The sequence below is a fragment of the Kryptolebias marmoratus genome, linkage group LG19 (genome assembly GCF_001649575.2).
Source record: "Kryptolebias marmoratus isolate JLee-2015 linkage group LG19, ASM164957v2, whole genome shotgun sequence".
Lineage (NCBI taxonomy): Eukaryota > Metazoa > Chordata > Actinopteri > Cyprinodontiformes > Rivulidae > Kryptolebias > Kryptolebias marmoratus.
The window spans coordinates 13,044,915-13,071,810 of record NC_051448.1 but is presented as its reverse complement, the minus strand read 5'-3'; the positions used below and the strand labels follow the sequence as shown (position 1 = coordinate 13,071,810).

Sequence of the window (26,896 nt, the reverse complement as noted above, 5' to 3'; positions counted from 1 at the left end):
AGTGCGCTACTCGTCTCACCGCCACTCCCCCCCCACACCTCTCGCCTCCCCCCCCCCTGCCCCAGTCCCCACCACCTCCTTCTCCCCCCCTCACTGCTTCGCTCATTTGCACCTTCAAATAGACTTTTGAGGGCCGGCGCCTCCATCCTTTTGTGCAGAGCCTTCTTGCACTGTTCTCTCATTATCTCAGTCATAACTCCCTCACTTTTCTCCCACGTCATCTCTGCCAAAAGGCGTGGACCGGGGACGGGGAGAGACGGGCCTGTGTTCGATCAGCCAAACTGATATCTGAGCCGGCTGCAAAAAAAAAGGGGTAGAAAAGGAGGCGAAGATCTCGATTCCCATGAGCCCACACAACCGGTCTGGCCTGACATGACCTAGAAGGGAAACATATGTGTGCTCCAAACCACAAGGAAAAAAAGAAAAAGTACTCTCGTTTTTATGCAGATGCATTAACATGTGACTTCACTGCAGTATCTTATGGGTGCATGCAAAAAACAGGGGCTGCAAGGCCAAGGTCAAAGGTGACAGTCACAAGATTGAGCAGAATGAGAAAAGTGGGAGGAGGAAGAGGCAAGAGAGGAGGAGTAAAAGATGAGGAGACCGAGTGAATACAATGAAGACTTGACGAATCAAGGACAAAACACGAAACGAAGAGAGTTTATACATTGTAGAACTTGGGCATAAACTGGTAAGATGATGTCAGGGGAGAGTAAACCATAATAACGAGATAAAGGACCAAACTGAATGGACTGATTGTCCTTGTGCTGCTGAGCAGGTGCATTTTTTGGCAGCAGACAGTTCTGGAGGGCCTGTGTTAAAAGCAGCCCCACAGAAGGAGGAGCGATGCTGACCTCTACTGGCTCAACAGGGAAAAACAGGCGAAGCTTAAAAGTGCTGGACCAAAATACACCCAGGGCCACTGGAAAATAAAGTCAGCAAAAACAAAAAAATAACTGGCATTCCTTGAAGAAATGCACATCGCCTGTCATCTGACTGGCAAAGGTTTCAAACGAAGATCTGTTAGTGCTCAGAATTAGACTTTGTAAACAGTTATTGACAAATTTTTAAGCAAAGATGTTGCGCAATGTGTAGCACTCAGACTATGTGTTGTGTGTGACTCTCAGCTACTGCCACAGCAAATTTTATCTCAGTATCCGGAAAGCTGACAGGATTAGAACCATTTTGTGGTGAATAATGTGAACCAGGTGAGGCAGCCATCTTAAATTGGAGTGACCCCAAAAAATTAAACAGCTGTCGATGTACATTTGATAATTATTTTAAAGTTTCAAATATGTTTCCAACACACAATCGGTACTGATGCCAACAGTTTTAAGCAAATGTGTCATTGGGATAATGATCCCAAGAATGGCTTCAAGTTGGTGCTAGGTGACATTTTGAAAATAATCAAAAAGATGGCTTCTAAAAGTCCACACTCAAGCCTCGTGGGCGTTGTGTTTATGTTCCCTAAATTACACATTTTTTCATCTTCAGTGTTCCCCACAAACAAATGTTTCATATTTATTCATGTTGTGTTCAAAACGGTAAAAACGCATATTATTTGCACACAGTTAGAGACAGCTGACTGTACTCTGCTGTAAGTCAGACCGTAAGTTTCTTCTAGATGAATGCAGAGACATAAGCAAAGAAATAATGCAGCAGTGGGTTTTTTTTGTTTGCAGGATGAAACAAAAACGTGCTCAGCTGGGGTTCCAGTTGCCTCATGAGAGATCCCCTGAGGTGACCAAACTGGAAAAAAAAAAAAAGAAAGAAGTGAAAGCTAAAATAGGAAGTCTAACATTTCGAGACAACATTCCAGTCTGAGGTTTTAGGAGGTCGAACTGAAATCCTGCAGCTGTGACTCAGTCAGAAGGTTGGCGGTTCCATCCTGGCTGCTCCAACCTGCAATTTCAAGCTTCCTCGGGCAAGTCACTGATGCACAAGCTGCCCCGCGATTTACAAATGGGTGTGTGTGTGTGTGTGTGTGTGTGTGTGTGTACTCCCATTATGAGCAGCAGAACTCCGCTGCAGTCACGGAGTTTGGAGATGTCTCCGGAAACCAAACTGATGGCATCTCAGCGTGTCTGCAGATACCAAGCTCAGTCCTCGGACTCCACCTCACGACCCAGAAGAAAGACATGAGTGATGTCCGAGCAACACACTCCAATACACACATGCTGTGATTCACCGGGACTGTGTAGGAGGCACCATCAATAATAGGTGCGTGGGCGAAATATTACAGCTGATCAGTGTCTATAGTGTTGCTTCAATCACGCATACAAATATCTGTAAAAAGAATGCAGGTCACCTGCCACCTTACATGTGGAAGTTTCAAACAAACATACATCCACCATGGCAGGCAGGTGATAAAGAGCATCCTACCCTGATGTTATTCTTGACATCCTGAAACATATTTGCTTATATTTGAAGAGCTAAAAGTTCACTTTCAGATCCATCTTTACCCCTTATCCTCTTTTTATTAACTCCAAATGCACAGGTTTGTTCATTTTCTTTGGTTTGTTTTTTGAGGTTCTAAAAATTGAAAGAAAAAAAAAAAGTCTGAGAATAATTCTTTTTGTAAAATCTTATTTTTTATTCCATAAGAGTTGCAAACAAGTACCTCCCAAAGCAAACTCCTCCACATTTTTCCTTAGACTGAGATAATTCTTTGTACAAAAAATTTTCAATTTCATTTTTTTTTTTTTTTTTAAATAGCCGTGGTAGACTCTCACTGGCTAAATTTCAACTCTTCCAAAGGCCGTGGAGATTCAAATTTAAGATCAGCTGAAATATAAAAATCCTTCTGGTTATCATTTATAATAAAAACATCTGATTCTGCTGAATAAAAACGTTTAGAGAAGGTCCAATGATCAGATGTCGCAGAATAAAAAATTAAAAATAAAAAAAAAAAGAACTGAATGCTGTGGTTGTAGTTTCATTACTTGGATTTTTAAAAAAAATTGTTTTTAAAGAAAGAGGATAGGCACCAGCTCCCCGCGTCCTGAAAAGGAGAAGCGGGTAAAGAAAATGGAAGAATGGATTTTCGTTTGGAGGTAGTAAATTTAAATTCTTCTAGAAAGCAAATCATGTGTGCTGTGATCAAATCAAACCCCACAAGAGCGTGGCTAGTTAAGGCAAAAAAAAACAATTAAAAGACGATAAAAGATCAGAGGAAGCCCCGAGGAGCAGCGTTTTCCTCTGGATTGAAGGCAGCTCCGAGGAGTTTGCCTCCTCTGCTGAAGTGGTGGATCTGTAGTTTTGCAGAGACGTAAAACATGACCACGCCTGTGGGGTTCACCGGCACGTCCAAGACTGTGGACTCATTCACCACTTTGGTCTCGTCAGTAAAAACGTCATGGATCTGCAGGGAACAGGGCAGAAAACCATTCAGGCTCCAGTGGAATGACAGAAATAAGTTAGTTACTGTGTGAACACCCAGTTAGCATTTATGTTTTTTCCATTCTACCGTATTTTCTGGACTATAAGGCGCACTTAAAAGCCTTCAATTTTCTCAAAAAAACAACAGTGCGCCTTATAATCTGGAGCGCCTTATATATGGAAGAAGTCGTGATGTTTTAGTACGACTTTGGTTAAACTACAAAGCTGCATCGCTTGTAGCATTAAGACTTGTTGGTTGTCAAACTTCATTCCTCGGGGGCCGCTGTCCTGCATGTTTTAGACGTGTTCTTGCTTTAAAACACCTTCTTTAAATGGATGACTTGTTGCCATGCTCCTGGAGAACTTGATGATTTGGTGAGGAGGTAATTAAACCGTTTGAATCAGGTGTGTTGGAGCAGAAAAACCTAAAACTCCCAGGACAGCAGCCCTCAAGGCCTGGAGTTTGACACCCCTGCTGCTTTTAGGTTTTGTCTGTCATTCTGCTACTTTTAACTGCTCTTTTGCTATTTATAGTTCTAGCTAATGTTAAAATACTTTTAGAAGGTTTTAGCTAGCATTATGCTACTTTTAGCTTTCACTTAGCTTTTACCTAGTTACTTTTTGCTTTTAGGTAGCTGTTTCTTTTAGCTTTAACTACTCTGTTTCGGCTTCTTCGGCCATTTTCAGGAAGGACATTCAGATCACAGCATTCGCGCTACCTTTTCCTCTCATTAACTCTGACTTTAGTCTTCTCGGAAGTCTGGTACTTTACTAACACAACAGCAATGTTTGGATGTTTTTAACACATTTAAAAAGCGATAAAACGATGAGATAATCAACAATTAGACTAAACTTTAAATTCTTAAAGCAAATTTGCGTTAAGAAGCAATTTGCACACAAACGGAAGTTATTGTTTTTAAAGTAATGAAAAGAAACGTGAACAAAGAGGATTTAGTCAAAGTTAAACAATCTGTTTGCGCTCAAGATAGGAGCTGGGGAGGACTCTCAGCTACTACCACACCAGATTTGAGCTCAGTATCTTACATGATTGCCCTCCTTTGGTGAGGGCAGGTGATAATAAGGACATACCTTGTAGAATCCAGCGGTGTAGTTGAGTTTGCTGAGCGAAGTCTGGTAGTGATAAGGCATGTCCGTACGGCGGCTGAAGAAAACTAAAGCGCTGTAATCATTTGACAGGGGGCGCCAAAACACCTCAATGTTACTCTTCTCCTAGAAGAAAAATAAAGACATCAGGAGAGTTCGTGAACAAAGATGCCAGGCACTTCTCATCCGGTTTTCTATCGCACCGACGGGCTTTACCTTCAGAATGCGTCTTCCCTGGATGCCCAACTCGTCCTGGTTGATGCGGATGACCATTTTGTTCTGCAGGATGCTCCGGGCCTCGCTGCTGACGGTGCGAAGGTCGTTGGACATGAAGAGAGGAGCGGCCATGATGGCCCACAGAGCCATCTGACTGCGGGACTGATCCATGCTGAGGCCAAAGTCTCCGACGATCAGCTGCCGGGAAGCGAAACCAGAGAGGATCAATCTGGAGAATCTCACAGGACAAAAAGTCTCGAAAAGTCAAACGTTATTTTTGGACTTTGGCTGCTTTTTCACTCATTTTCAGTTCATTACCTGACCAGTTTCAGATGATGTGAAAATGAGTCAAAAAATACAACAAGTCAGCAGATATGAACATGATATTTCCAGCTTCCCTTTGCACAACAAAAGGAGGTGGATCTTTTTTACGCAGATAGGATGAACCTCTGTTGTGTCTACTAGCTAGCTAATTACTACAAATAAGGTATGCAACAGTTACACCACAAGTTGCATATCTCAAAGAAAAGAACTAGTTGTTCTCATTTTTTATTTGAGCCTATAATATATTCCAAAACTATGTAACACAGTTTAACAGGGATAAAATTGTATTTTTGCTTTTGTGATTCCCAAACAGCTATTTCAACCTTGGAGAGACTCACACGGAGAGATAAAGACAATTAGAGTGTTTTATTGGTTAGAGGTCTTTGGCGCTCGGGCCCCAGCAGGAGACGAGTTTGCAGAGAACCGCTGTGAGCTTGAATGATCGAAGTAGGGTGAGAGATTAGAGTAGTCATTCCCCGGGACCCGGACCTGGTGGTGGCATGGAGGACGAGGAAGGGGAGTCCAGAGGAGTGGTGGAGATCGGGGAGGCGGTGGGACGAGACTTGGCTGGCGAGCAGGAGGAGCCATGGCCGGGGAGCCTTATATCCTGCACCTGGACACGATTTGGCAGCTGGGAGCGAGGATCCATGATGAGTGATGCCGGACAGCTGGGTGAGTCTGCCAGGTTGAAATTACGGCAAACCTTCACTAGCGGAATATTATGGTGCAGCTCTCAGGTCCTGTGTCAGGTGTTCCTTTTTCCTATAGTCATGAGCTTCAGATACCATTCAACTGCTGTAGATGCATTTTGTTTTGGTTTTTTTGAGCTGGCAATTCTTTTATATGGTCGTCCTTTTGTCCATTTTTTTCTCATCTTTTTAAGCACATGCTTTCACAGCATGCTGATGTGGTCAGGTACAAAGACAGAACAGAAACTGAGCGGATAGCCGACAAAGTCCAAAGAAAAACTTTGAAAGACTGAACAACTCTTGATCGAGAGCACTTTGAAAGGTTTTAAGCAAGTCTGGCTTCTTGACGGCAAAATATAAAACCCATTAGTAGTGGTTTAAACCCCTTTGCAGAGCACGGTTTCAGCTGCGCTGCATATTTTCTGTGTCAGCTTTTAGCAAACAACCAGCTGCATGGTTTTACTTCCATCCACGTCTCGTTTATCACTGGATAACAGAGATTATCTTATCAGTCAGCATGATAATGCGCCTTCCCTCTAAAACTGACCACGTGAGAAAGTGAGACAGCGAACATGTGGAATTACTGTATAAGAGGAAACTAACCATGTCCGGATCGTTCCACCTCCCAGGTCCCGCTGCAGGGGTCAGGACATCCTGGTTTTCAAAAACCCAGTCAATAATCATCAGCACGCTGCTCCAGGAGTCTTGGATGTCGCCGTAGTTACGCCACAGGTTACAGATCTCACCCAGCTGAGTGTAATTTACCTGAAAGCATCAATTTCACAGGATTTGACAATAAAACCACAAACTGGGCGTATAGCTATATTGTCTTTACTTTAAATAAATAATTTATTGACACAAATTATATCTATTTAGACTGGTTATACCTTCGGTGGCAGGCCACCCTGGTAGGCGGGCCAGCTGCAGGAGTAGGCAATGGGTCGGCCCGTAGCGTTTAAAGCCTTTGACATAAGAGGATAACCTGCCAGAAACAGTGATAAGAGTCAATAAAACGTCCCCACTGAAACCACGACAGAACAATGTCTCCATTCTGCTCACCCATGGCCTGATCTGTGGCGTTGGAATAACAGCCGTCGTATTTAAGCATGTCCACCTCCCAGTTCGCGAACGTCTGAGCGTCTATTTCCACCTTGTCCAGCGGCGTGCCGGGGTAGCCCATGCAAGTGTAGGTGCCCATGTCAGCGTAGATGCCCAGCTTGAGACCCCTGTCGTGCATGTAGCGCGACAAATGTTTGATTCCCCCGGGAAACCTGAGAGGGTTGAACATCAGAGCATTCGGACAGGTGTAAGTGGTCGCAGAACTAAAGAATTAAAGAGCAAGTTCGATCTGGAGAGATTCAGCATCACTTTATGAGGGATTCAAAAGTCACTGTCGCGCTTGTGCTGACGCCGTGTTCTGGATATCTGCTGAAAAGCTGCTGAGTCGTGTGTTTTGTGAAGTTATACGATCGGCACATTGTCACTCCTTTTGTTTTATTGGCCTGCAGGTTTGTTTTTGTACTCAGGAACCTAAACATATTAATGCACACTCAAAAAACAGCTTGATGAATGAACATAACAAATATGGGAAAACATATATTTCAAGATGAAGTAATTATGCTGCTGTAACTTCATATAATTAACATAATCTTTTAGACCAGATTATTATTAATATGTGATACTAGAGATGACTCTGATTAGTTTTTTTAGGGCGGGTCAAACTAATTTCTTTACTGTAAATGTTTTTCGTTTAATGTAAAGTGTAAATTTAAACTAATCTGACAATACCAGAGTTATACATTTCAGTAAAACAAACATAGAGATTTAAGTACTCTCTTTCAGTTTTTGTGAATGGATGAATATTAATGTTCTAAACTGAGTTAATAAAGACTTATTAGATCTGATGAAAAATACACTAGCTTGTGAAATAAGTAACTTAAATTTGAATCAGCTAATCCAATTAAGCAGCGAACCAACTGTGCAAAAGAAGATGACTCAACCCTGCAAGAATATTTTAACCCAACCTACAAATGTTAGTTTAAAACCACAAATTGTTATTTGTATTTTTTATTAAATTACTCCTTTAGGTGTTACAATTACCTCCAACTAAAAAGAATAACTTGTTTAACTAACCTGAACTCTGTACGTTAGTTATCCAAACATACAGTATTTATTAATCTAACATGCTCCTTGGCTAGTTTTTTTGAGTGTACCTCTCAGGGTCGGGCTGCAGCCGTCCCTGCTGGTCTCTTTTCTTTAAGGACCAGCAGTCATCGATGTTCACAAAGTTGTAGCCGAGTTCTACCCAGCCGTCCTCAAAGAGTCTGTCCGCCATGTCAATGAACAGGTTCTCACTGGAAGGACGGGAGCAGAGTGTCACAGTGATCAGAACAAGAGCTTTCATTTTTTTTTAAATGTTGCGTTTGAAGAAAACTGGAGTAAACACACAATCCAGTCTTGGTAAACGTTTAAACTTCAATAACTTTGCCTTTAGGTGTGTGTGGGCCATTTGCTTGCCTTATGCAGTTCTTGGGGTCGTTCTGACAGTCGATGTTACAGCGGAACCGTTCCCACGCCAACCAGCCCATAGGAGGGGTCTTCATCAGGCCATTGTCAAGGGCAAAGGTGGTCACAGCGGCCACGGAGGCGAAAACAAGCCCCGCGAGGTTCATCCCTACAGGGGAAATCGACAAATGCCACATTATGTATGAATATTAATGCTCTAAACTGAGTTACTGAATGTATGGAACCGGCCCTATAGATACTTGTTAACAAACAAAGTGAGAGAAGTGTCATTTAAACGACATCAAGGAAGAAAAGACATAACGAATAACTAAGATTGATTAAGCATGAAGTGTTATTCACATCCTGAATTCTTTGTTGATGTCTTTACAGGAACCTCCTGACTCTCACCTGACTGTAGATGTGACTTCAACAACCTGCTGGGTAACACCTTAAACCGTCACCTGACTAATAATTATAACATTACATAAATCAACTGTGGTAGTCATGTATCTGTCGTCCAGCTGCAGCTCTTTAGCACATGATATTTATGTAAAAAAAAACTAAAAACAACTCAGATAACAGTACTTACATGTGAATAATTTAAAAAGGCATTTGATTACTCAAGTCCAAAATCTACGTCGGCTGAATTATTCACTTACTGAATAACAGAGAGAGTCGTGTCCCTGGTCTTCGATTAAAAACAAAAAGGAGGAGAAATAAAAACGACGGAGGGAAAGATTCAGCTTCCTTCAGTCCGAGTCTCTGCTTCAGTTTTCCCCTCTGGTCAGAAGTTGAACCGAACCTCCTCTAAAGACTCCTCTCTGACCTGCTGGAAGAACAGCAAACCACTTCAGCTGCTGTCGAAACTGACGGAAGTGGAAATCATGTGAGGAAGGGGAGCGGTCACGTGACCACACACCAGGAAGTTAGGCTGAAAGGGGGAGGAGCAAGAAGAGGATACCGGAAGAAGCATTTTTTCTTTTACTGGCAGTGAACTAGTGACCCTAAAGAGCATGTTTCCAGATTTAAATCAATGAAGTTATGTTTCAAAAGACTGATTTAAAATATGTAAAAAGAAAATGTGTTTTATCACCTTGTTTTCACTAATAAATAGCTGCAGTAAAAAGTAGATTAGCTAAAGCAGTTTCATCTAATTTACAAAAGATATTCAGGAAGAACAATGCTACAATCAGTACAATTACTATAAACAAGTTTAGAAAATATTAATTATTACTTTATTAATGGTATTTTTGCAATTCTTTGAATCATTAAAAAACCTTGTCTTATGTGTAGATTAATAACAGTTGAACAACAACAACAAAAATGTTGGGTTTCTTAGTAATTTTTACAGGAATCATGTTATATTTATATTTTCACCTGCTGCTATACTGGTAAATTATAAACGTCCAGCAGGGTGCGCTCAAACGCAATGAAACATTGAATAGTTTTGTATTTACTTTCCCACTTAAGTATTGTAACCTTATTTTAACAAACTGACTAAATCAGCCTCGCGTAATGTTCGGTGGTGTGTGTTGTGGTCTTACCAACGATGACGTTCAAAAATGTTTAGATTTTGTTTAAATTTTCAAGCTTTTTCAACCTTTTTTCGACGGTTTAGTTCGTCAACTACATCTCTCTGCTGCCAATTTAATTAAAAAAAAACATATGTGTTAGGTTAAAAATGATTAAAAGTCTATAATTATTTATGAGGGGAAACTGCATTAAATTTGCACATTTTAGAAGCAAACAGTCACGCTGGACTTGTTTTCTGATTGGTTCCGCTCGCCACGACAAAAATGTGACGTCACCAGGAAGCGGAAGAGCTTGTGAGCAGCGAAGAATGCAGCAGGGAAACATGGCCGAAACAAGCCTGGGTAAGATGATAGCATAAACAGGGTCTGCAGAAACAGATGCATTCTCAATGAAAGACAAATATTAGACTTTTAGGGAGCATATCAAGTGTCAAGCTGTTCTGAGACGGTCTGTTGAAATGTGGATGTTCTTACTTTTATTTTTAAACTATATTCGTACTTCCTGGTTTTAAGTTTCAGCGTGAACTCTTTCGCTTTCTTCTTAAAGTGACAGAAGTTCAATGCCAAAAGTTAATAAATACAAAGAAAATACAGCTTCTGGTGCAATTTCAAGGTCATCTGTTTTAAAATGAAGCACTTGAAATTAAACAACTTAAAAAAATACAGTTGCATAAATTGTACTATTTTTATGTCAGTATCAAGAGTACTCTTCTGCAGTATGACACCTTTCAGAAAGTACAGGAAAGTACTTGTATTAGGTGTGTTATCAACATTTTCCAAAAATGTTTATCTTAAAATAAGTGATATCGATTGAAAAAGCATTATAATAACATTCAGATGATAACACGAGCATGTATTGCCATGAAACTTTCCTGAAACTTTCAGGAAATGTTTGATGGATGTTCAGAATGAGCTTCTTCACTAGTTAGAATAATATTAACAACTAGTAATAGAGCTTTAGCTAAATCACTTTGAGTCGCCTCGTGCTGAAAAGTGCTATATAAATAAATGTACCTACCTACCTACCTACCTTTATTCACCCGTAAGATTGAGTTTGTTACCACAGAAAATTATACTGTTATTGTTATATTGTTATTGTCGTTACAATTTCCACATTTTCTCCACAACTATGCACGGACAAATCAAACTGATTATTGGAATATATGTAGCTGAAAGCGTGAACTAACAGCCTATTAGGTTGTTTTTTTGTTGGAGCAAAAGTTCAAAATTATGTCACAACTGTCTTTCAACTAGTTGACAGTTGGATTTGTGACTTCTTTTCCTATTTCTGGTCAAAGCAGATTCCTGATATTTCAACCCACTAGCCAAGACAAATAGAGCACTGATAGTAATGTACCTACTTCTATATTATTTATTGGTTCGTTTTAAGCCTAATGGTCTAATGGTAATAGGGCTGGTAGACACGCAGTTCATTTAAAGTGCATTTTATTTACAGTTGGAATGTCTTATGCTGCGAGTATGTGGTAAGACATTATTTGTTTAATTTGTTGAATTATCAGTGTGAAGGGTACTTTATTTGTTAATAAAGGCATGAAATGGGCTTTAAAAACCTGTATCTGAAGTAACTATAGTTGTTGAAGTTTACTTTTTAAATACATGATGTTGATAATTGAGCCTGTTTGCAACCTGTTTTGCACAAACTCTTTATGTTGTGTCTTCAGGTGCCACCTGTATGCTGAAGATGCTCCTCAGAAATGCAGCAGCTGGCTTTGTGTTCGGAGAAGCTGCATCCTTTGCTGTTGAGAACACTCTGATTCAAGATGTTGCCCTGCTAAATGTTGCAACTCTGGCTGCCGGACGGGCCGGTTCGACAGGCGTCGCCGTCGTAATGGCGTGCCTCGCCTTCACATCTGTGCTGCTGTCTCTAGGAGTGGGTTTTCTCCTCAGCGCCGGGGTTCTGAAACTGTTGAGCACAATCGGAGTGAGGCTGCCATGGTTGTCGGAGGCAACGACGGGCGCCTCTGTGGTGGTGGGCGCTGTCGCCACTGGCGTTTTGGTGGGCATCCTACCGCCGTGGATCTACCTTACAGCTCAAGGCGCTCTAGTCCTCATTGTCTACTCGTACTCCAACATCAACGACATGACAACAGCTCTGTTAATCATCTTCACCACTCTGTACCTCAGTGTTATGTTTGGACGAATGGGTGCCTTACTTGGTCTGATTTGTGCCGGACTAACCATTGCTGCCCTCTATTACCTTCGGAAGTCTTTTACACAGAGGGTGGGACAAAGACCAAAATCTAAAACCGGGTGCAAGCTGCTGGACAGGATCTTTTTCTACTCAGTTTTAGTGGGGCTTCTTGGTTTTGTTCTCGGTTTATGGACAGGTGGGGCAGGAGATGGGTCGAAAGCAGAGGTGGTTTTCATGCTGCAATCAGTCCTTTGGGTGGCGTTTGTATCTGCGGGTCTGCTGGGAACTGGACTGGGAACAGTGGCCATGGTAGGACTGGGGCCGGAGATGGCTGGCAAGGTTGCAGTGGGAGCTGCTATAATAACATCAGTGGCTCTGAGAGCCATTCTGCAATACAGCTCCTCTCTCGGGGCCAGAAGCTGCACCGGGGCAGCGTTGGGGGCGGCTACAGCTGCGGGGGTGTCACTCGGCGGTGTAAGCGTCGCAGCAAAACAAGCGTTTGGATCCAGAAACTCATGTTTAGCACTTCTAGGTGCCGTCATTGTGGGTGTGCTTTTAGCCCTCAGAGGTGTAGCTCTGAAAGCAACCGTGCTGACAACATCGGGGCTTATAACAGTGACACTGGTTGCAGTGGCAGGGTTTGTTCTGGGCTCTCCAAGGAGCCCATTCCACACTAAGGTGAATCTGCAAAGGGGCCTTCTCACGGGGTCGGAGCTAATTAAAGACATCGGCATGGAGACGGTCACCGCAGCAGCAGCGCCCATCGGAGCGGGGGCGCTCGGGGCCGCAGCCTTGGGCACAGCGTCTCTGGGGACACTGGGGACCGTAGGAGTCGTGGTGGCCGTGGCGTTGGCGCTTGGTAGTGCTCTTGGTGGTGTGATCGGAAAATCCCCACCAACAACCGACACACACAGTGACTGATCGATGGCTGGTTGTCTCTGCTGCTGGGCACAAACCTAAATGTGGCTCATTACATGGTGTTTTCTTTTGAAAGTGTTTTCTAATAAAACCTACAAAACTTGTCATAAGCACGTGTCATTTTGCCCACCAGGGTTAAATAAAACCAGAAGACAATCTACAGGTATCAATGCACTCTAAGACAATTTCTTTTGATGTAAAATGATTTAATTTTTGGTGAGGTTTTTTTTTTTTTAAACTGTTGTTTGGGAGTTTTGCAGTGAGACCGCCTTGTTTCCTTTTTGTCAGCTTTGCACATCATCGCATCTCCCAAGACATGACTATTACTTTGGTTTCATCTTAACAACACTAACAGAGGATTCGCTGTTTACTTATGGGAGGGCTGGGCGTGGGAGGAAAGCAGAGGACAGACGAGCACCAGAGGACTGATTCTGCCTTGCTGATCTTGCTTTAATCAAATGCAACTCAGGTTTTTGCTTGAGTTTTAATTTCTTCTTGGTTTGCTGGATTCTTTTTGTGTTCAAATGGATGATTACAGGTGTCTCCTGTCTACCATGGCAGTCAGTAGAACTTCAGATTGAAGAGGAGGTTTTTATTCACTGAAAAGTGTTAACCTGGGGGATTTAAAAACTGGAAACCATCTGTAAATCATTCCAAATGTAGTAATAGGTATAAACTTTTCTTGATGGATTTGTTATGAACAAAGAAAAGGAGTGATTGTCTTGAAATAAATGTTTGTAGACTCTTTGGAAACTGAAATGTGATTATTTCCTACTGTAATGGGAAACACCATATCTTTTTCTGGGATTTTGGCGCTTTTTGTCATGAACCGAATGGATTACCTTCAGTGATCAGCATGGCTCTGAACCGGGTCCCTACAATGGACACGGCGCAGTCCGTGGAGTGCTCTGTGGAATCCTCGGGCCAGGCTCCCAGTGATCCGGGCCGGGGCCACCGCGAAGTGGCCGTCCTCCAGTCCGGCTGCTACCGCTGCCTGCCCAGGGCCGTGCGCCTCACCTTTACACCCAAGTCCTTGGAGAGACTTTACCAGAGCTACTTCCGACGCCAGAGAGAGGACAACCTGCTGGTGCTGGTGGCGTTTGCGGCTCTCTTCAACAGCTTCATCATCGTCATGTGCGCGGTTGTGTACACCGAGGACAAACTGGCCATGGTGGTGGTCGCAGCTGTGGGCCTGGCTGCGGACGTTGTGCTGTTCCTGATGTGCTGGTTCCGTAAACTCCCTGCCTCTCCTGTGGCCAGAGGAGGGGTCCCCTACGTGCTGTGGTTGATGGTCACGGTCCATGTTTTGTGTTACATGGGGCTGAACTTCCAGCGGTTCTCGGACGCGAGTGACTCAGTGGGCTGGCAGGCCTTCTTCAGTTTCTCCAGCTTCCTGACCCTACCTCTGAACCTGCTGCCCCTCGTTCTGCTCGCAGCGCTGGCCTGTGGCATACACACTCTGGTTCTGGGGGTGACTGTGGCTCAGAGGTTTGTGGATAATCTCCAGGGGCCCATGCTGGTGAGACAGGTAAAAAGAATATTACAAAAACGCCTCATTTTGTTCTAATATGTCTGCATTTGCCCATTTTAGGACCATTCCAATATCATATTCATTATTATAACACAGTTAAAGCAACTGAAATCGTGCTTCAGCCAAACAAAATAGTTATAACTGATGGGATTGGGTATGGTAAACCATCCTAAATGTTAAAAGAATAGTTCAGACGGTTCTGTGAACACTAATAAAAATCTTGGAGGAAAACGAGCTAACAGCTAGTCTGAGCGAGGAACACTGTTTTATAAACCTTTACGCCTAGGCAGACATTTCTGTGTAAATAAGTGTGTAATGTCAAGCTGACAGTGGTGGAAAGGTTTGTAAAACAGTGTTTGCATGAACCACTATTATTTATTTTTTTGTTGTTAAGTTTCTTTAAGATGCCAATGTAGCACTTTGGTCTTGGCACTAGCTGGCAGTTCAAAGAGCTGTCTGCAACAGGTAAGATATTATTTGTTCATATCCTTTCTCCAGAACCCCTCTTCTAAAGGTCTGAACTATCCCTTTAAGGCCAAAGAACTTGGAAGAACTGTTTTAGAGACTATTTTGTCATCTTTTAATAGATTAAAAATTGGTTACATCCTTGGTCTTATTGTTTTCAAATAAAAACTGCTCCTGAAAATGATCAATAAATAAAATAAGATAGGTTAAATCTGGTTTGCCCAATCAAATGTATTTAACGAACATTATACTCTACAGTTTTTTCTGCCCTGAAATGCAAAATACATACTTTACAATGGATTAAATAGTGAACAAAGCAAAACTATATTCTAAAACATTTTAACATTTCACAAAACATCAAACAAATTGCATAAAAATCTAATAAAATAGCTTTTCAGACAACACACTGTTTAAAAAAATCACAACTCAAAATAACACAATAACAAATAATTATTAATAAATACATAAATGATGTTTATAGAAACAGGAAAACATTTTATATTCAGATTTTTTAAACTGGCTGTTTTGTTTGTTTAGTCATTCGCTCATATGGTTTGTCAGGGATTGTGTTGTGTTTAGTTAATTTCTACATTTTGTTATTTACTTGATACATTACATGGTATAAAATGCGGTTATATATCATATTATACAGGTTGAATACATCCTTCATTTAAATCCTGTCCTCAATGAAGACTGTTTGTGTGCATCCAGTCCATTCCCCCAAAAGATCATTGTAGATAAAAAAATAGATTTTTCTCCTCAAAAATAAAAAGAGAAAGTAACATTTTCCCCTTCTCTTCAGCTCTTTGCCAATGTGATGCTGTACGTGTGTGCAGCCATAGTGGGTGTGATGTCGTTCTACATGGCAGACAGGAAGTACCGGACGGCGTTTTTGGAAGCTCGTCAGTCTCTGCAGGTGAAACTGACTCTGGAGGAGCAGAGCACCCAGCAGGTGAGAGAAAGGACTTTTATTAGGCCCCTAAACTATTCTTCATCTAACCTAAATCTAAACCTAATATTATCCTGACCTTAACGCATTTCGTCAACTAAAAACTGAATAATTCATGAAACAAACACCTCCTTTTTTTCTTCCCATGTGTGAGATCTCAGCGACATGTAGTAAAAGAGCCTAAAGTTTCTTATTTCAGGCCAACACACACACACTCACACACAGAGAACTGCCCACCTGCACTAAACACAAATGAATGAGAGAGGTGCTGCTTTAATTACTCCGTGTTTACCTTAGATGTAGACTAATAGGCTGATTAGAGAAAGTTGTTTTCACCAGTGGGTCTGCCATCAGGGACCTGCAAAAATAAACCTCTCCTTCGCTTTGGGGGCAGCAAACCGAAACATGTTGCATTTCCTGAACATTTTCCATATTATTTGGGGGGGGCGGGGGGGTTATGAGTTTTTTTAACTTTAATTGCTTTTCGTTTTGTTTTCACTGATAAAAGAGTGAAGCTGACTCAAACGTATCTGAGCAGCTGATCTCTCGAGAGCCACTAATTCATCTAGTTTGATAAATTATACATGCATGCATAATTATACACACAGGAATACAGTTGGATTTTTTTTTTTATCCCCCCCCCTGGTAACTGAACATGACACAGTCTTCTTACTGCTCACGTAGGAGGAACTGCTGCTGTCCATCCTACCAAAACATATAGCTGACGAGATGCTGCAGGGCATGAAGAACCAGGCCGATCAGACAGACATGCAGCAGCAGCAGCAGTTCAACACCATGTACATGTACCGCCACGAAAACGTCAGGTCAGGACCACAGAGTAAGGTCTGCCACAGCCACCCACCGCTGCAGATAAGTGACAGCTTGACGTTGCTGATGTCTCGGTTGCAGTATACTGTTTGCGGACATCGTGGGATTCACCCAGCTATCCTCGGCCTGTAGCGCCCAGGAGCTCGTGAAGCTGCTCAACGAACTGTTCGCTCGCTTCGACAAACTGGCAGCCGTGAGTCTCAGCGATTTGCTTTCTGTCAGTCTGTGCCATGCGCCTAAACATAATGTTTCCCGTGTAAAATCTCAGAAATCAAGCTAATAGAAATGTATAAAAGGCAAAAATAAAGCAGTTTAAAAGAAATGCCGAGCTGACTTTAAGAGTAACTTTTTCTTTCACCCCCAGTTTTGAAATAGCAATGACTTTGGATATTTTTCCATTTCCATCCTTTCATCCAAAGGTTCATAAAATGTATGCAAGGAACACGACTTAAAATCAGCGTTGAACGGCCGTGAACTCTCAGGGCCTTCATGGGGTTCAGAAAGGGCCAAGAATTAAACATTAAAAGCTGCAGAAGAAAATACTAAAACACAGGAAGTCATCTAAGGAAGACAATGAGTGGGAAACAAAAACAATTCTTTAATTCCATTTTCAACGGTTCCCTTGTTTAAAAATGCTGTTGTTGTTTGTTTTGTTTTGTTTTTTCATAAAATGTGAACGTTTTAATTTTGTCTTACAGCAACATCACCAGCTGAGGATCAAGATCCTTGGAGACTGTTACTACTGCATCTGTGGTCTACCTGATTTCAGGGATGACCACGCCGCTTGCTCAATAAGGATGGGCCTCGCCATGGTAGAAGCGATCTCGTAAGGAGTGACTTTACTGTCCATAAAACAATGTAAAACTCACAGAAGCCTGGAGTTAAACGATGTAAAGAAGTCATGCCGACAGTTTCAGAGTGATTGCAAAATCCTTTTGTATTATTTTAGTTCAGGAAAAATGGAATGTCTAGCTAAAGAAGCAAAGTAATGCAAGAAAAGTCTTTGAAAAGTAAAGACATTTGAGCAGGAAAAGAATCAGCATTAAACTACAATTAAGGCAAAGAAGAAAAATACTCCTTTTGTTTGTTCAGGTATGTGCGGGAAAAGACAAAAACCGACGTGGACATGCGAGTGGGCGTCCACACAGGCACCGTGCTCGGAGGAGTGCTCGGACAGAAGCGCTGGCAGTTTGACGTGTGGTCCACAGACGTCACCGTGGCCAATAAGATGGAATCCGGAGGGATCCCGGGGTAGGACCACAGTGTCACCGCTCAGTAACGTGTTTTAGGGAGCCGATTCTTGTGCGCTTGGAATTCATGGGCGGGGGGTTTTACGTGCTGCGCAGGAGGGTGCATGTTTCTCAGACCACCAAGGACAGCCTGCACGGAGAGTTTGAACTGGAGGAGGGAAACGGCGGCGACAGGTGCGAGTACCTGCTGGAGAAAGGCATCGAAACGTACCTGGTTCTGGCGCCCAAGAAGGAAGCAAACGGGCTCAATGGAAATGTGAGTTGTTTATGCCTTTTAAAAACAATTTAACACAAAAAAAAACATAACGGAAAGATATTTTCTGCATTACTGAAGAAATATGCCTTTTATTTCCGCAGATACCAGGCGCTCTGACAAAAAAAAACTCTAATCAGCTGATCAACACCACATCACCCACGGCCAACGCTGTCTCTCCCCAGCCTAAGGTGACCAACTCTAAACAGGAGGTAAATTCTGCAACACTTGTCCAGACTGTGTTTTTTAATTTAATTCTGCATGAAAGCGTGTACACAATATTTCATAGAATATGTGTTTCGCAGTTTTGAAAATTCTGCACAAATTCTAGCCAGAGGACATTAAGTGTGTTGTTCTTGCAACCTGACAGAGCTAGCTGCCACGCTGGGGGGCATACTGAGCAGGCGAGGAGAGAGGAGTTCACTTCCACCTCTGGGGCAAAAGAAATATAGTCATTTGTGTCACTAGTTTGAAACATGACTGTAAAGTACACAGAGATATGGTGGAACTCTATATGGTAACCAGAAAACGATGGAATGCTCCCTCCGGGTTAAAGGTGGGTCTTTGTCTCAACTGGAAGAGTTTTAGTGTCTCGGAGTCTTGTTTATGATCGATGTCAGGATGGAGTGACGCATTGGAGCCTTGTCAGCAGTAACGAGGATGTTAATCCAGGCTGTTGTGGTGAAGAAGGAGCTGAGTCGTAAGGGGAATGTCTCGGTTTTCTGGCCCGTCTATGTTCCAGCCGTCACGTACGCTCATGAGATATGGTTTGTGACCGACAGAATGAGATCCTGGATTCAAGCGACTGAAATGGGCTTCCTCAGCCTTAGAGATAAGGTGAGGAGCTCCTTCGTGGAGTAGAGCTGCTGAGTCAGCTGAGGTGGTTCGAGCATCTGTTTCGGATGCCTCCTGGACGCCTCCCTTTGGAGGTTTCCAGGTATGTCACATCGGGAGGACACCATGGGGCACTTGCTGGAGGGCTTATGATACGTCTCTGGTCTGGGAACGCCATGAGATCCCTCCAGGAGGAGCTGGGGATCGTCACTGGACAACAGGTCCTCCAGGAACTTGTGGCAACTTACGCGTGGCAACTGATAGACTGGTGACCTGTACCCCACCTCTTGCCTGTTGACTGATGAAGATACCAATTTAAGCAGACAGAAAATGGATGCATGGATGTTTTATGTGAAGACATAGAGTGTTACATCGTAAATATCAGTTTACCAATCAGTTCTTGTTTTTAGTCCTTTAGTAGAAAACAGCCACCATTAGTTTTGTTGATCCTTGTTTTTTCCCAGTTCTTTTGACACCCGTGAGGTTCATAATTACACTTCTACACTTGCTGCACTTTAAATGACTGTGGTTGTTACACTGGACGCTGTTCTTTAAACTTTGGCTTTGTAATCAATCTTATATGTTTTTTGATCTCTTAGAGAAATAGGATGACTGACGAAGAAACGATCAACAAACGGCTGCAGCAGGAGCTTCTGGACAGGGAATCTCAACAAATGTAAGAGAAATTGACCAAAGTTAAAAGAGCCAAAACCAGATGACTTTAAAGATTAAATTTAATGAACAAATGTGCGAATAACATTAGGCATCATGGCTGATGTATCGTAAAACTTGGAACTATACGTAAACGTGCCCTCTCAGTGGTTTTTTAGTCGCTGGCTTTTAGTTTCTCCTCTTTTCACCGTTTGTTGCTTTACAAACAGAATGAAGGACCACGAAATCAACCCCATTTCTCTGCGCTTTGTGGATGGAAAGTTGGAGGAGCACTACTCCTCGGAAAAGGAGAAACGAAGCGGAGCGGCCTTCAGCTGCTGCATCATCGTGCTCTTCTTCATCACAGCTATGGAGGTGTTCATAGACCCGTTGTGAGTTATGTCGCTGGGTTTTTATCTTTCGCTGATATGTAAATCAGTAGCAGTTATAAGGTTTTGGAGCTGCTTTGGGTTCATTTATGTGTGTGTTTTTGCTCCAGGTTGGTTGTGAACTATGTGACTTTCGCAGTTGGACAGGTGTTGCTGCTCATCCTCACTGTGTGCTCCCTGGCTGCTATCTTCCCCAGGGTGAGAAAGGAACATGCTAAAAGAAAACTTAAAGAGACTGTTCAGACTTTTTGAAGCTGGGGTCTGTGGAAAACCTATGAACAAATAATATCTTACCTGTTGTAGATAGCCCTACAAATTTTGAAGATGGAGGTTGTTTTAAAACAGCAACAATCCTTTTTTAGTCTTGGCTCCACTCAGACTAGCTTCTCAATCTTGTCAGTAGCTATCTACAACAGGTAAGACATTAACTGTTCATAACCTTTCCACAGAACCTCACTTTATTACTATCACTGACATCCTAAATAATAAGACAAATCCAATTTGCAAACTACGATCTGAGTTTGCAGTAAGCTTAATAACTGATTAAGAAATTCTACATGAAAAATAAAATGGTTTTTTTTTTTTTCTTCACTGCTTGTTTGCTTTTCACAGATGTTCTCCAAGAGGCTGGTTTCTTTCTCAATGTGGATCGATCGCACCCGGTGGGCAAGAAACACCTGGGCCATGGCGGCCATATTTGTCCTAACCATGGCTGTTATAGCTGACATGGTGAGACACAGGACAGACTGCATTTGTGTCTCAAAGCAATCGACAGATAGAAGTCGTTTTTTTTTCCTGTCCTGTTCTGCATTACAGCAGGAAGTGCATCCAGTCTATACCTCAGGGATTTATTTGGGTTTATGTGTGTCATCATTCCATCCTATCTTATTATGTGTGTGTGTGTGTTTCTGTTAGTGTGTTTCCACTTTCTTCTCATCAAACCCTGACTGCCTTTTTACATGTCTGCCTGCCTGCTCCCACTGGGGTCCATTAGCTGTCTGTCTCGCTGCCTTCTCGCTCATTTGTCTCAGCCTCTCAGGACTAACCCGCCACACTCTGCTGCTTTTGAGGTGTGACGCGTGTAGAGGGTGCTAAAGTAAACGCTTGCTCCGCTGACTTGGCAGGCACGTAGAGGTGACAGAAACAATTTTCCTATAGTGCTTTAAACTGTGAAACAGTTTTTTTGTTTGTTTTGTTTTTGTCCACGTGTGTGAGCAAAATATATCATAAACCAGTGGATGGATTTGAATGAAATTCACTGGATCTACGTCTGCAGCTGGTTATCTTCTGGAGTCGGCTTAAAGATGGTTGCCACATCTAACCATCCTGAACAAACACAAAAACGGCTATAACTCAGTCGGTTTCCCAGATATTAAACTCAAATTTGGCGTGGTAGTAGCTGAGACTCAATATATTGTCTGGGTGCCGACTGATCGCACAAGAACATTTGTGTAAAATCCCAGCAAGTCAATGAGCGATGTGAAGTCCTTCAAGGAATGCTACTTTCATTAGATGAAAGAAAAGTGCTTAACTTGCAGTAGCTTTCAGTAGCTAATAGGGGCCCTGATTCTCTCACCTTATTGTTAAAACCTGTTATGAAGAGGAAAACCCACCAGTGTGAACATTCAGCCTAACAGTTAAACTGTATTATAAAGTGCAGCAAAATTGGAACGCTATCATTAAATAAGTAGAAGACAAGCTGAATGTCAGAACCTCCGATGGTCTGTTTGTTCAAGAAACTGAGAAACAAGTCCTAATACAACTGATGTAGTGAACTGAAAACAAAATAAAACAAACTAATCTAGGAAAACCTGCTATGGGAAATATGTAGTCTGTTCTAAAACACATGACAACAACATAATGATTCATTCCTTTAGAAGTGATTACTCTCACAAACCTGTCACAGTCTCCTTGAAGTAGTAAAACCTGCTTTAAATAAATGTTTATTAGCACTCTGCATCACACTAATCCAAAGAAGTAAAAATGGCTAATGACTATTTTGGAGGAAATTATGTGCTCAACAAATCTCAGTGGTATTTTTATTACTTTTATTAGTGCCAGCAACATAAAAGAATTGAATAGATGCATTTTTATTGACTTTATTGTTTTCCTCACTGATGTCATTGTCGTTGTTGCAGTTAAGTTGTGTCCCGCCGTCACTTCGAGTCTTCAACAGTACCTTTGGCTACATGCTGGAGTCACTTGGGGACCGAGACTGTGCGGAAAATCCAAAGTATTACAGCTTCATGGCTGTGATGTCCCTCATTGCGGTCGCCATGCTGGTACAGGTCAGCCACCTGATTAAATTAGGCCTCATGGTGCTGGTCGTCACGGCAACTGGAGCCGTTAACATCTACAGCTGGCGGGATCTGTACGACCTGTACGACTACATCCAGTTCGCCTCCTACAGGTGAGAAATTGGTTTGATTCCATATTGATGCAAAGTTTTTTACTCATTTTGAGCTGAATTGGTTGTGCTTGCTCTCATGTTGTTTCTCCTCACATGTCCCTAGATCATCCATTGTTCCATCAAAGTATCTCATGACAATGATGATCATTGTCATGATGATTGGGTTTTACTTCTTTGCTCGGCATGTGAGTTACTGTGTCTCCTCGCAGTGTTTTTGTCCAACTTTCATGGTCAGCTACAGTCATGGAAATCATCATCCTTGCGTGACGATGATTCACCTATTATTTACTGAACCTTTACGTGAGATTTTATGACTTTAATATTATTAACCTTGCATGTGTGCAGCTGGAGCGTCAGTCCAGGAAGCTATTCCTCTGGAAGGTGGGGGTGCACGACCAGAAGGAGAGGGTATTTGAGATGAGGCGGTGGAACGAAGCGCTGGTCACCAACATGTTGCCGGAACACGTGGCCAAACACTTCCTGGGCACTAAGAAAAGAGACGAGGTATATTTGAGTTTGCACCAAAATTATCTGAATTATTTAAATATGCAGTCGTATCTGGTATGGTGAGTGGTGAACAAGAACAATAAAACTTTAAAAACAACTTAATACATTCAGTGGTAAAATCTGTTGAAGCTCCATGTGTGACTCTTGCGTCTCATCAGTGCCATCTTGTGGCGTGTTTCAAAACTACACATTGCTGACATTGACCTACAACAAGCAACATCAGCTTTAATCGTGTGATCTGACATTTGCAGGAGCTGTACAGCCAGTCGTATGAAGAAATAGGCGTGATGTTTGCTTCCATCCCAAACTTTTCCGATTTCTACACCGAAGAGGGCATCAACAACGGAGGCATCGAGTGTCTCAGGATTCTCAATGAGATCATCTCAGACTTTGACACCGTAGGTTCTGGCAATGTGCGATCCCACAGGGCATATGTTGAACAGCAGCACACAGGATGTGACATCATACTGAATGACCAATGTTTCTGTACCATCTTCCTTCCACCAGTTATTAGACAGAGACGAGTTCCGGTGCATCACTAAGATCAAGACGATAGGAAGCACCTACATGGCTGCCTCAGGACTCACACCAGAGAGTAACACTAATAGATACAGCAACCGTAAGGTGCGATCCTTTAACCGCATTTGAAACAGTCAATCTCATTGTTTTATTAACTCATTAACTTGCCTGGTGTGCAAATAAGGATGGCATTATGTTTACATATTGTTGTTTAACAGCCAGAAGACCAGTCTCTGATTGAACACTGGCAGCACCTCTCTGACCTGGCAGACTTCGCTTTGGCCATGAAAGTGACCCTGGACAACCTCAACAAACAGTCCTTCAACAACTTCATGCTTCGCATCGGTCAGTGTGTGCCTGGAGGCGTTTGCCTCTCTCTTGTGTGTGGATTTGCGTGTTCATGTCTCCTTGTTGGTTCATTCAGGTCTGAATAAAGGAGGGGTTCTCGCCGGGGTGATTGGAGCTCGAAAGCCTCATTATGACATCTGGGGCAACACGGTGAATGTGGCCAGCAGGATGGAGTCAACTGGAGTGATGGGGAACATCCAGGTAACACACACAGGTCCTGGATTAAACATTCAGGTGGTAACGCTAGTGTTTGGTCTGTAGGTCGTCCTTCGGTGATCCAATGCATTTAAATGTGGCCTGACTGACCGGATTTGAATCAGAACTTAATTTGTTCTGAGTGCACACAAACCTGTGTTTAATGCTGTCCACCTGTGACTGAATCACACAGGACACAAGTGCCACAAGAGCCAGATTTAAATGGCCCCTCTCATGCAAATAAATGCTTTTGAATCCTGATGGGTGCACTCCCATAGCTCTTTGACTGACCTCAGTTTGGAAAAATGGAGTTTATTTTTGCCTAGTCTGACAAGCTAACGACTAATCCAAGCAGGGCCGGGACCAGAGCGGATCAGTGCCATCTTAAAACAAACGACTCCAATCTCGAAAATTTCATTGTAGTTCATGCAAATGTTGTTTTATAAGCCTTTATATCACCGCCACTTTTTAATTTCACAGTTGTTTACATAGAATTTTACGATTATTTGCAAGCACAGTGAGCCCTTTGGGTGCAGCCTGTGGCACTTCCTGTGGAAATCTTGGTGCAAAGACGGAATTCCCCAATGCCAGGTTGGAAGAATCAACTAGAACACCCCATGAAATTGGAATTTGAACTCTAAAAAGTGAAGATTCCTGACCAGCCCCAACGTGAAAACCTAGTATGGCCGACTCGTGCGTGAAAAGCTGTGATAGCTGCAGTAACGAACTGTTTACTTTTACTTCTGTTGGTTTGTATCATAGTAATCCAGCCACACACATGGTACTGTCCAACCACTGTTAGTAAGCATGTTGCTACTGTGTTTGAATGGACAGAATCCAGAGAAGTTCATTATCGGCTTGTTCAGCTGATGGTAGTTAGCCTGGTTACTGAGCAAAACCTTTACATCCAGTCTGTGATGTCAAGGTTTAAAAAAAATAATGTTGGCATGAATTGCTATTAAATTTTTGCAGTTTTGAGTTGTGCAGTAATTCACTTTGGTTTTGGTCCTGCTTGGATTCATCAGTTCCATTCTAATTAAACTCTATTTTCAAGAAGCCATCTATAACAGGTGATATCTTAATTGTTAATAACCTTTCTACCAAACCCCTCTTTAAAAGATCTGAATTATCTTATCCTTACTGTAACCCTGAAACTAAAATGAAATCGAAACCCTTAAAAACTGGACTCCATTATGATATCACAACCCACTACACACACTCAACGCGCTTTTAATAATCTGATTTTCTGTTTAAAACTGTTTTTAAACTTCTTGCTATATTCAACTGGTACTGTTGTTGTCCTGCCGTTTGTCGCCCTCAGGTGGTGGAGGACTGTCGTGACATCCTGAAGGAATATGGCTTCCGCTTCATCCGAAGAGGGCCCATTTTTGTCAAGGGAAAAGGGGAGCTACTTACCTTTTTCATGAAAGGGAAAGACAAACCCAGTTGCAATGGGACAACAGCTCTTCCACACCAAGTTGAGAACCATTCCTGATTTTTGTTTATTTATTTATTTTTTCATCTGGTTAACTGACACTAACACAAAATAGACCAAAGGTGATTGTTTATTGTGCTCCATTTCTCTCTGTTTTTATTAACTCTATAGTTTATGCAAACACTGTGGATATAGAACATAAGAACAAACCTTATTTTGTAAAGTTGTATATAATTCTGAAACATCTCACAACGCTTCTGCATTAAAGATTTATTAAACTCTTTCTACATTACAAGCAGATCCCATGGATACTGTTTCAGCATATTTGAACCAACCTAACCTGGAGTCTCTTTTGAAACAGTGCCAACAGATCCAGGTTAAATACTCTAATAAGAGGCTTGATATTTTTGTAGTAGGTTTTACTATTGATATAATTCAAAACGCAAACTGATGGCATGGAGAAGTGAGCAAAGTCCCTCATTTGTTGTATAAAACTAGAGTAACCTGACTTCAATTATGTATTGAAGATCCTGCCTTCTCCTGACCTTTGACACCAAGGATCGGCTGTTCTTCTTGTGTCTTCGTTGCGTCATTAATTTAAAGAAATCTTTAAAAGAGAAAAAGTTGTGGATATTTATAAATCTTGAAAGGTGTGAGAAGTTGGCTGGAATGTTACTTCACTTTGTTTTATCCGGAGCTCAGCTTTGTAAAATAATGCAGAGTAAACATATTTAATTAATGCTGTAAAAAGCTATTTGCTCTTTTTTAAGATTGTGTTTCTAAGTAAGGAGGTTTAGTTGATCAAATCAGATTGTATCTGACCACTTTTTTGCTCTCATCTGTGAATGATTAAACTATCAGCACAAAAGCAGATGTTTTGGCTCCAGGTAATGTGTTTATCCAGTCATTGGCTGATTGATTCATTGATTCATGGCAGCATTGTCGTCTTCCTGTAAGGTTTTTTTTTTTTTAGGAATGGACTTAATCAAATGACCTCCACACCACAAATTTAAATAAATTATTTGGATTTTAGTTTTTTCTTGTGCTGGCAGGTGGAATATTCATAGGAACTTTTCTTAAGAGGGGCTAAAATTTACGCCGTATGCTTGAAATCTTTTGGAGTTTACTTCCCGACCAGGTAATTATTAACATTAACCGAATATTTCCCACAAGTATAAGTATAATACAGATTTGTTTTAGATTCCAGTGTAAAAACAATCATCTGAATGAAAATGTATTGACAGACGTAATACGTGACACGTTTTTTATAGGCCTAACAACTTTGGCAGGTTTGAAAAATGCGTTTATTAAAAAGGTGAACACAAAAATTAATATTATTTTTATCAGTAGCCTTTTTTATATGTTTAGGCGTAATAAAAAATTCATAACCAGGTAGGATTTTTTTCCTTTTTATAGTCATGTGTATCTTATTTTCATTACGTGGGCAAAACTTACTGTATGTCAGCTTTGGTTCTCCGCACCTCGATCACAAACTTTTTGAGACTTTTGGGGCC

The 26,896-nt window shown here is 41.9% G+C and overlaps 2 protein-coding genes across 3 annotated transcripts; one reads left to right on the top strand and one right to left on the bottom strand.

The window, feature by feature from the left end:
• Window positions 1-2,637: 2,637 nt before the first annotated feature.
• Window positions 2,638-9,104, bottom strand: naga (N-acetylgalactosaminidase, alpha). Of its 2 annotated transcripts, none has more exons than XM_037981705.1 (9): window positions 8,806-9,104; window positions 8,229-8,385; window positions 7,925-8,065; window positions 6,771-6,982; window positions 6,599-6,693; window positions 6,315-6,476; window positions 4,699-4,896; window positions 4,468-4,608; window positions 2,638-3,361 (listed from the first exon to the last, which is right to left on the bottom strand). In XM_037981705.1, the coding sequence occupies exons 2-9, from the start codon at window positions 8,381-8,383 to the stop codon at window positions 3,167-3,169; spliced, it is 1,299 nt and encodes a 432-aa protein (XP_037837633.1). In that variant the 5' UTR covers window positions 8,384-8,385; window positions 8,806-9,104; the 3' UTR covers window positions 2,638-3,166. The 2 variants fall into 2 exon arrangements, with proteins under 2 accessions (XP_037837633.1, XP_017291461.1); XM_017435972.3 differs by having other exon boundaries at window positions 8,876-9,103.
• Window positions 9,105-10,026: 922 nt separating this feature from the next.
• LOC108247680 (adenylate cyclase type 3) lies at window positions 10,027-26,541 on the top strand. Its single transcript, XM_017435990.3, has 21 exons — window positions 10,027-10,090; window positions 11,431-14,346; window positions 15,617-15,766; window positions 16,448-16,587; window positions 16,673-16,784; window positions 17,290-17,417; window positions 17,684-17,842; window positions 17,938-18,097; window positions 18,199-18,306; window positions 19,528-19,604; window positions 19,810-19,971; window positions 20,079-20,166; window positions 20,581-20,697; window positions 22,107-22,378; window positions 22,482-22,563; window positions 22,724-22,882; window positions 23,137-23,283; window positions 23,393-23,509; window positions 23,623-23,749; window positions 23,829-23,953; window positions 25,269-26,541. Exons 2-21 carry the CDS (start codon window positions 13,675-13,677, stop codon window positions 25,440-25,442), a joined length of 3,276 nt encoding a protein of 1,091 aa, XP_017291479.1. The 5' UTR covers window positions 10,027-10,090; window positions 11,431-13,674; the 3' UTR covers window positions 25,443-26,541.
• The last annotated feature ends 355 nt before the right edge of the window (window positions 26,542-26,896 follow it).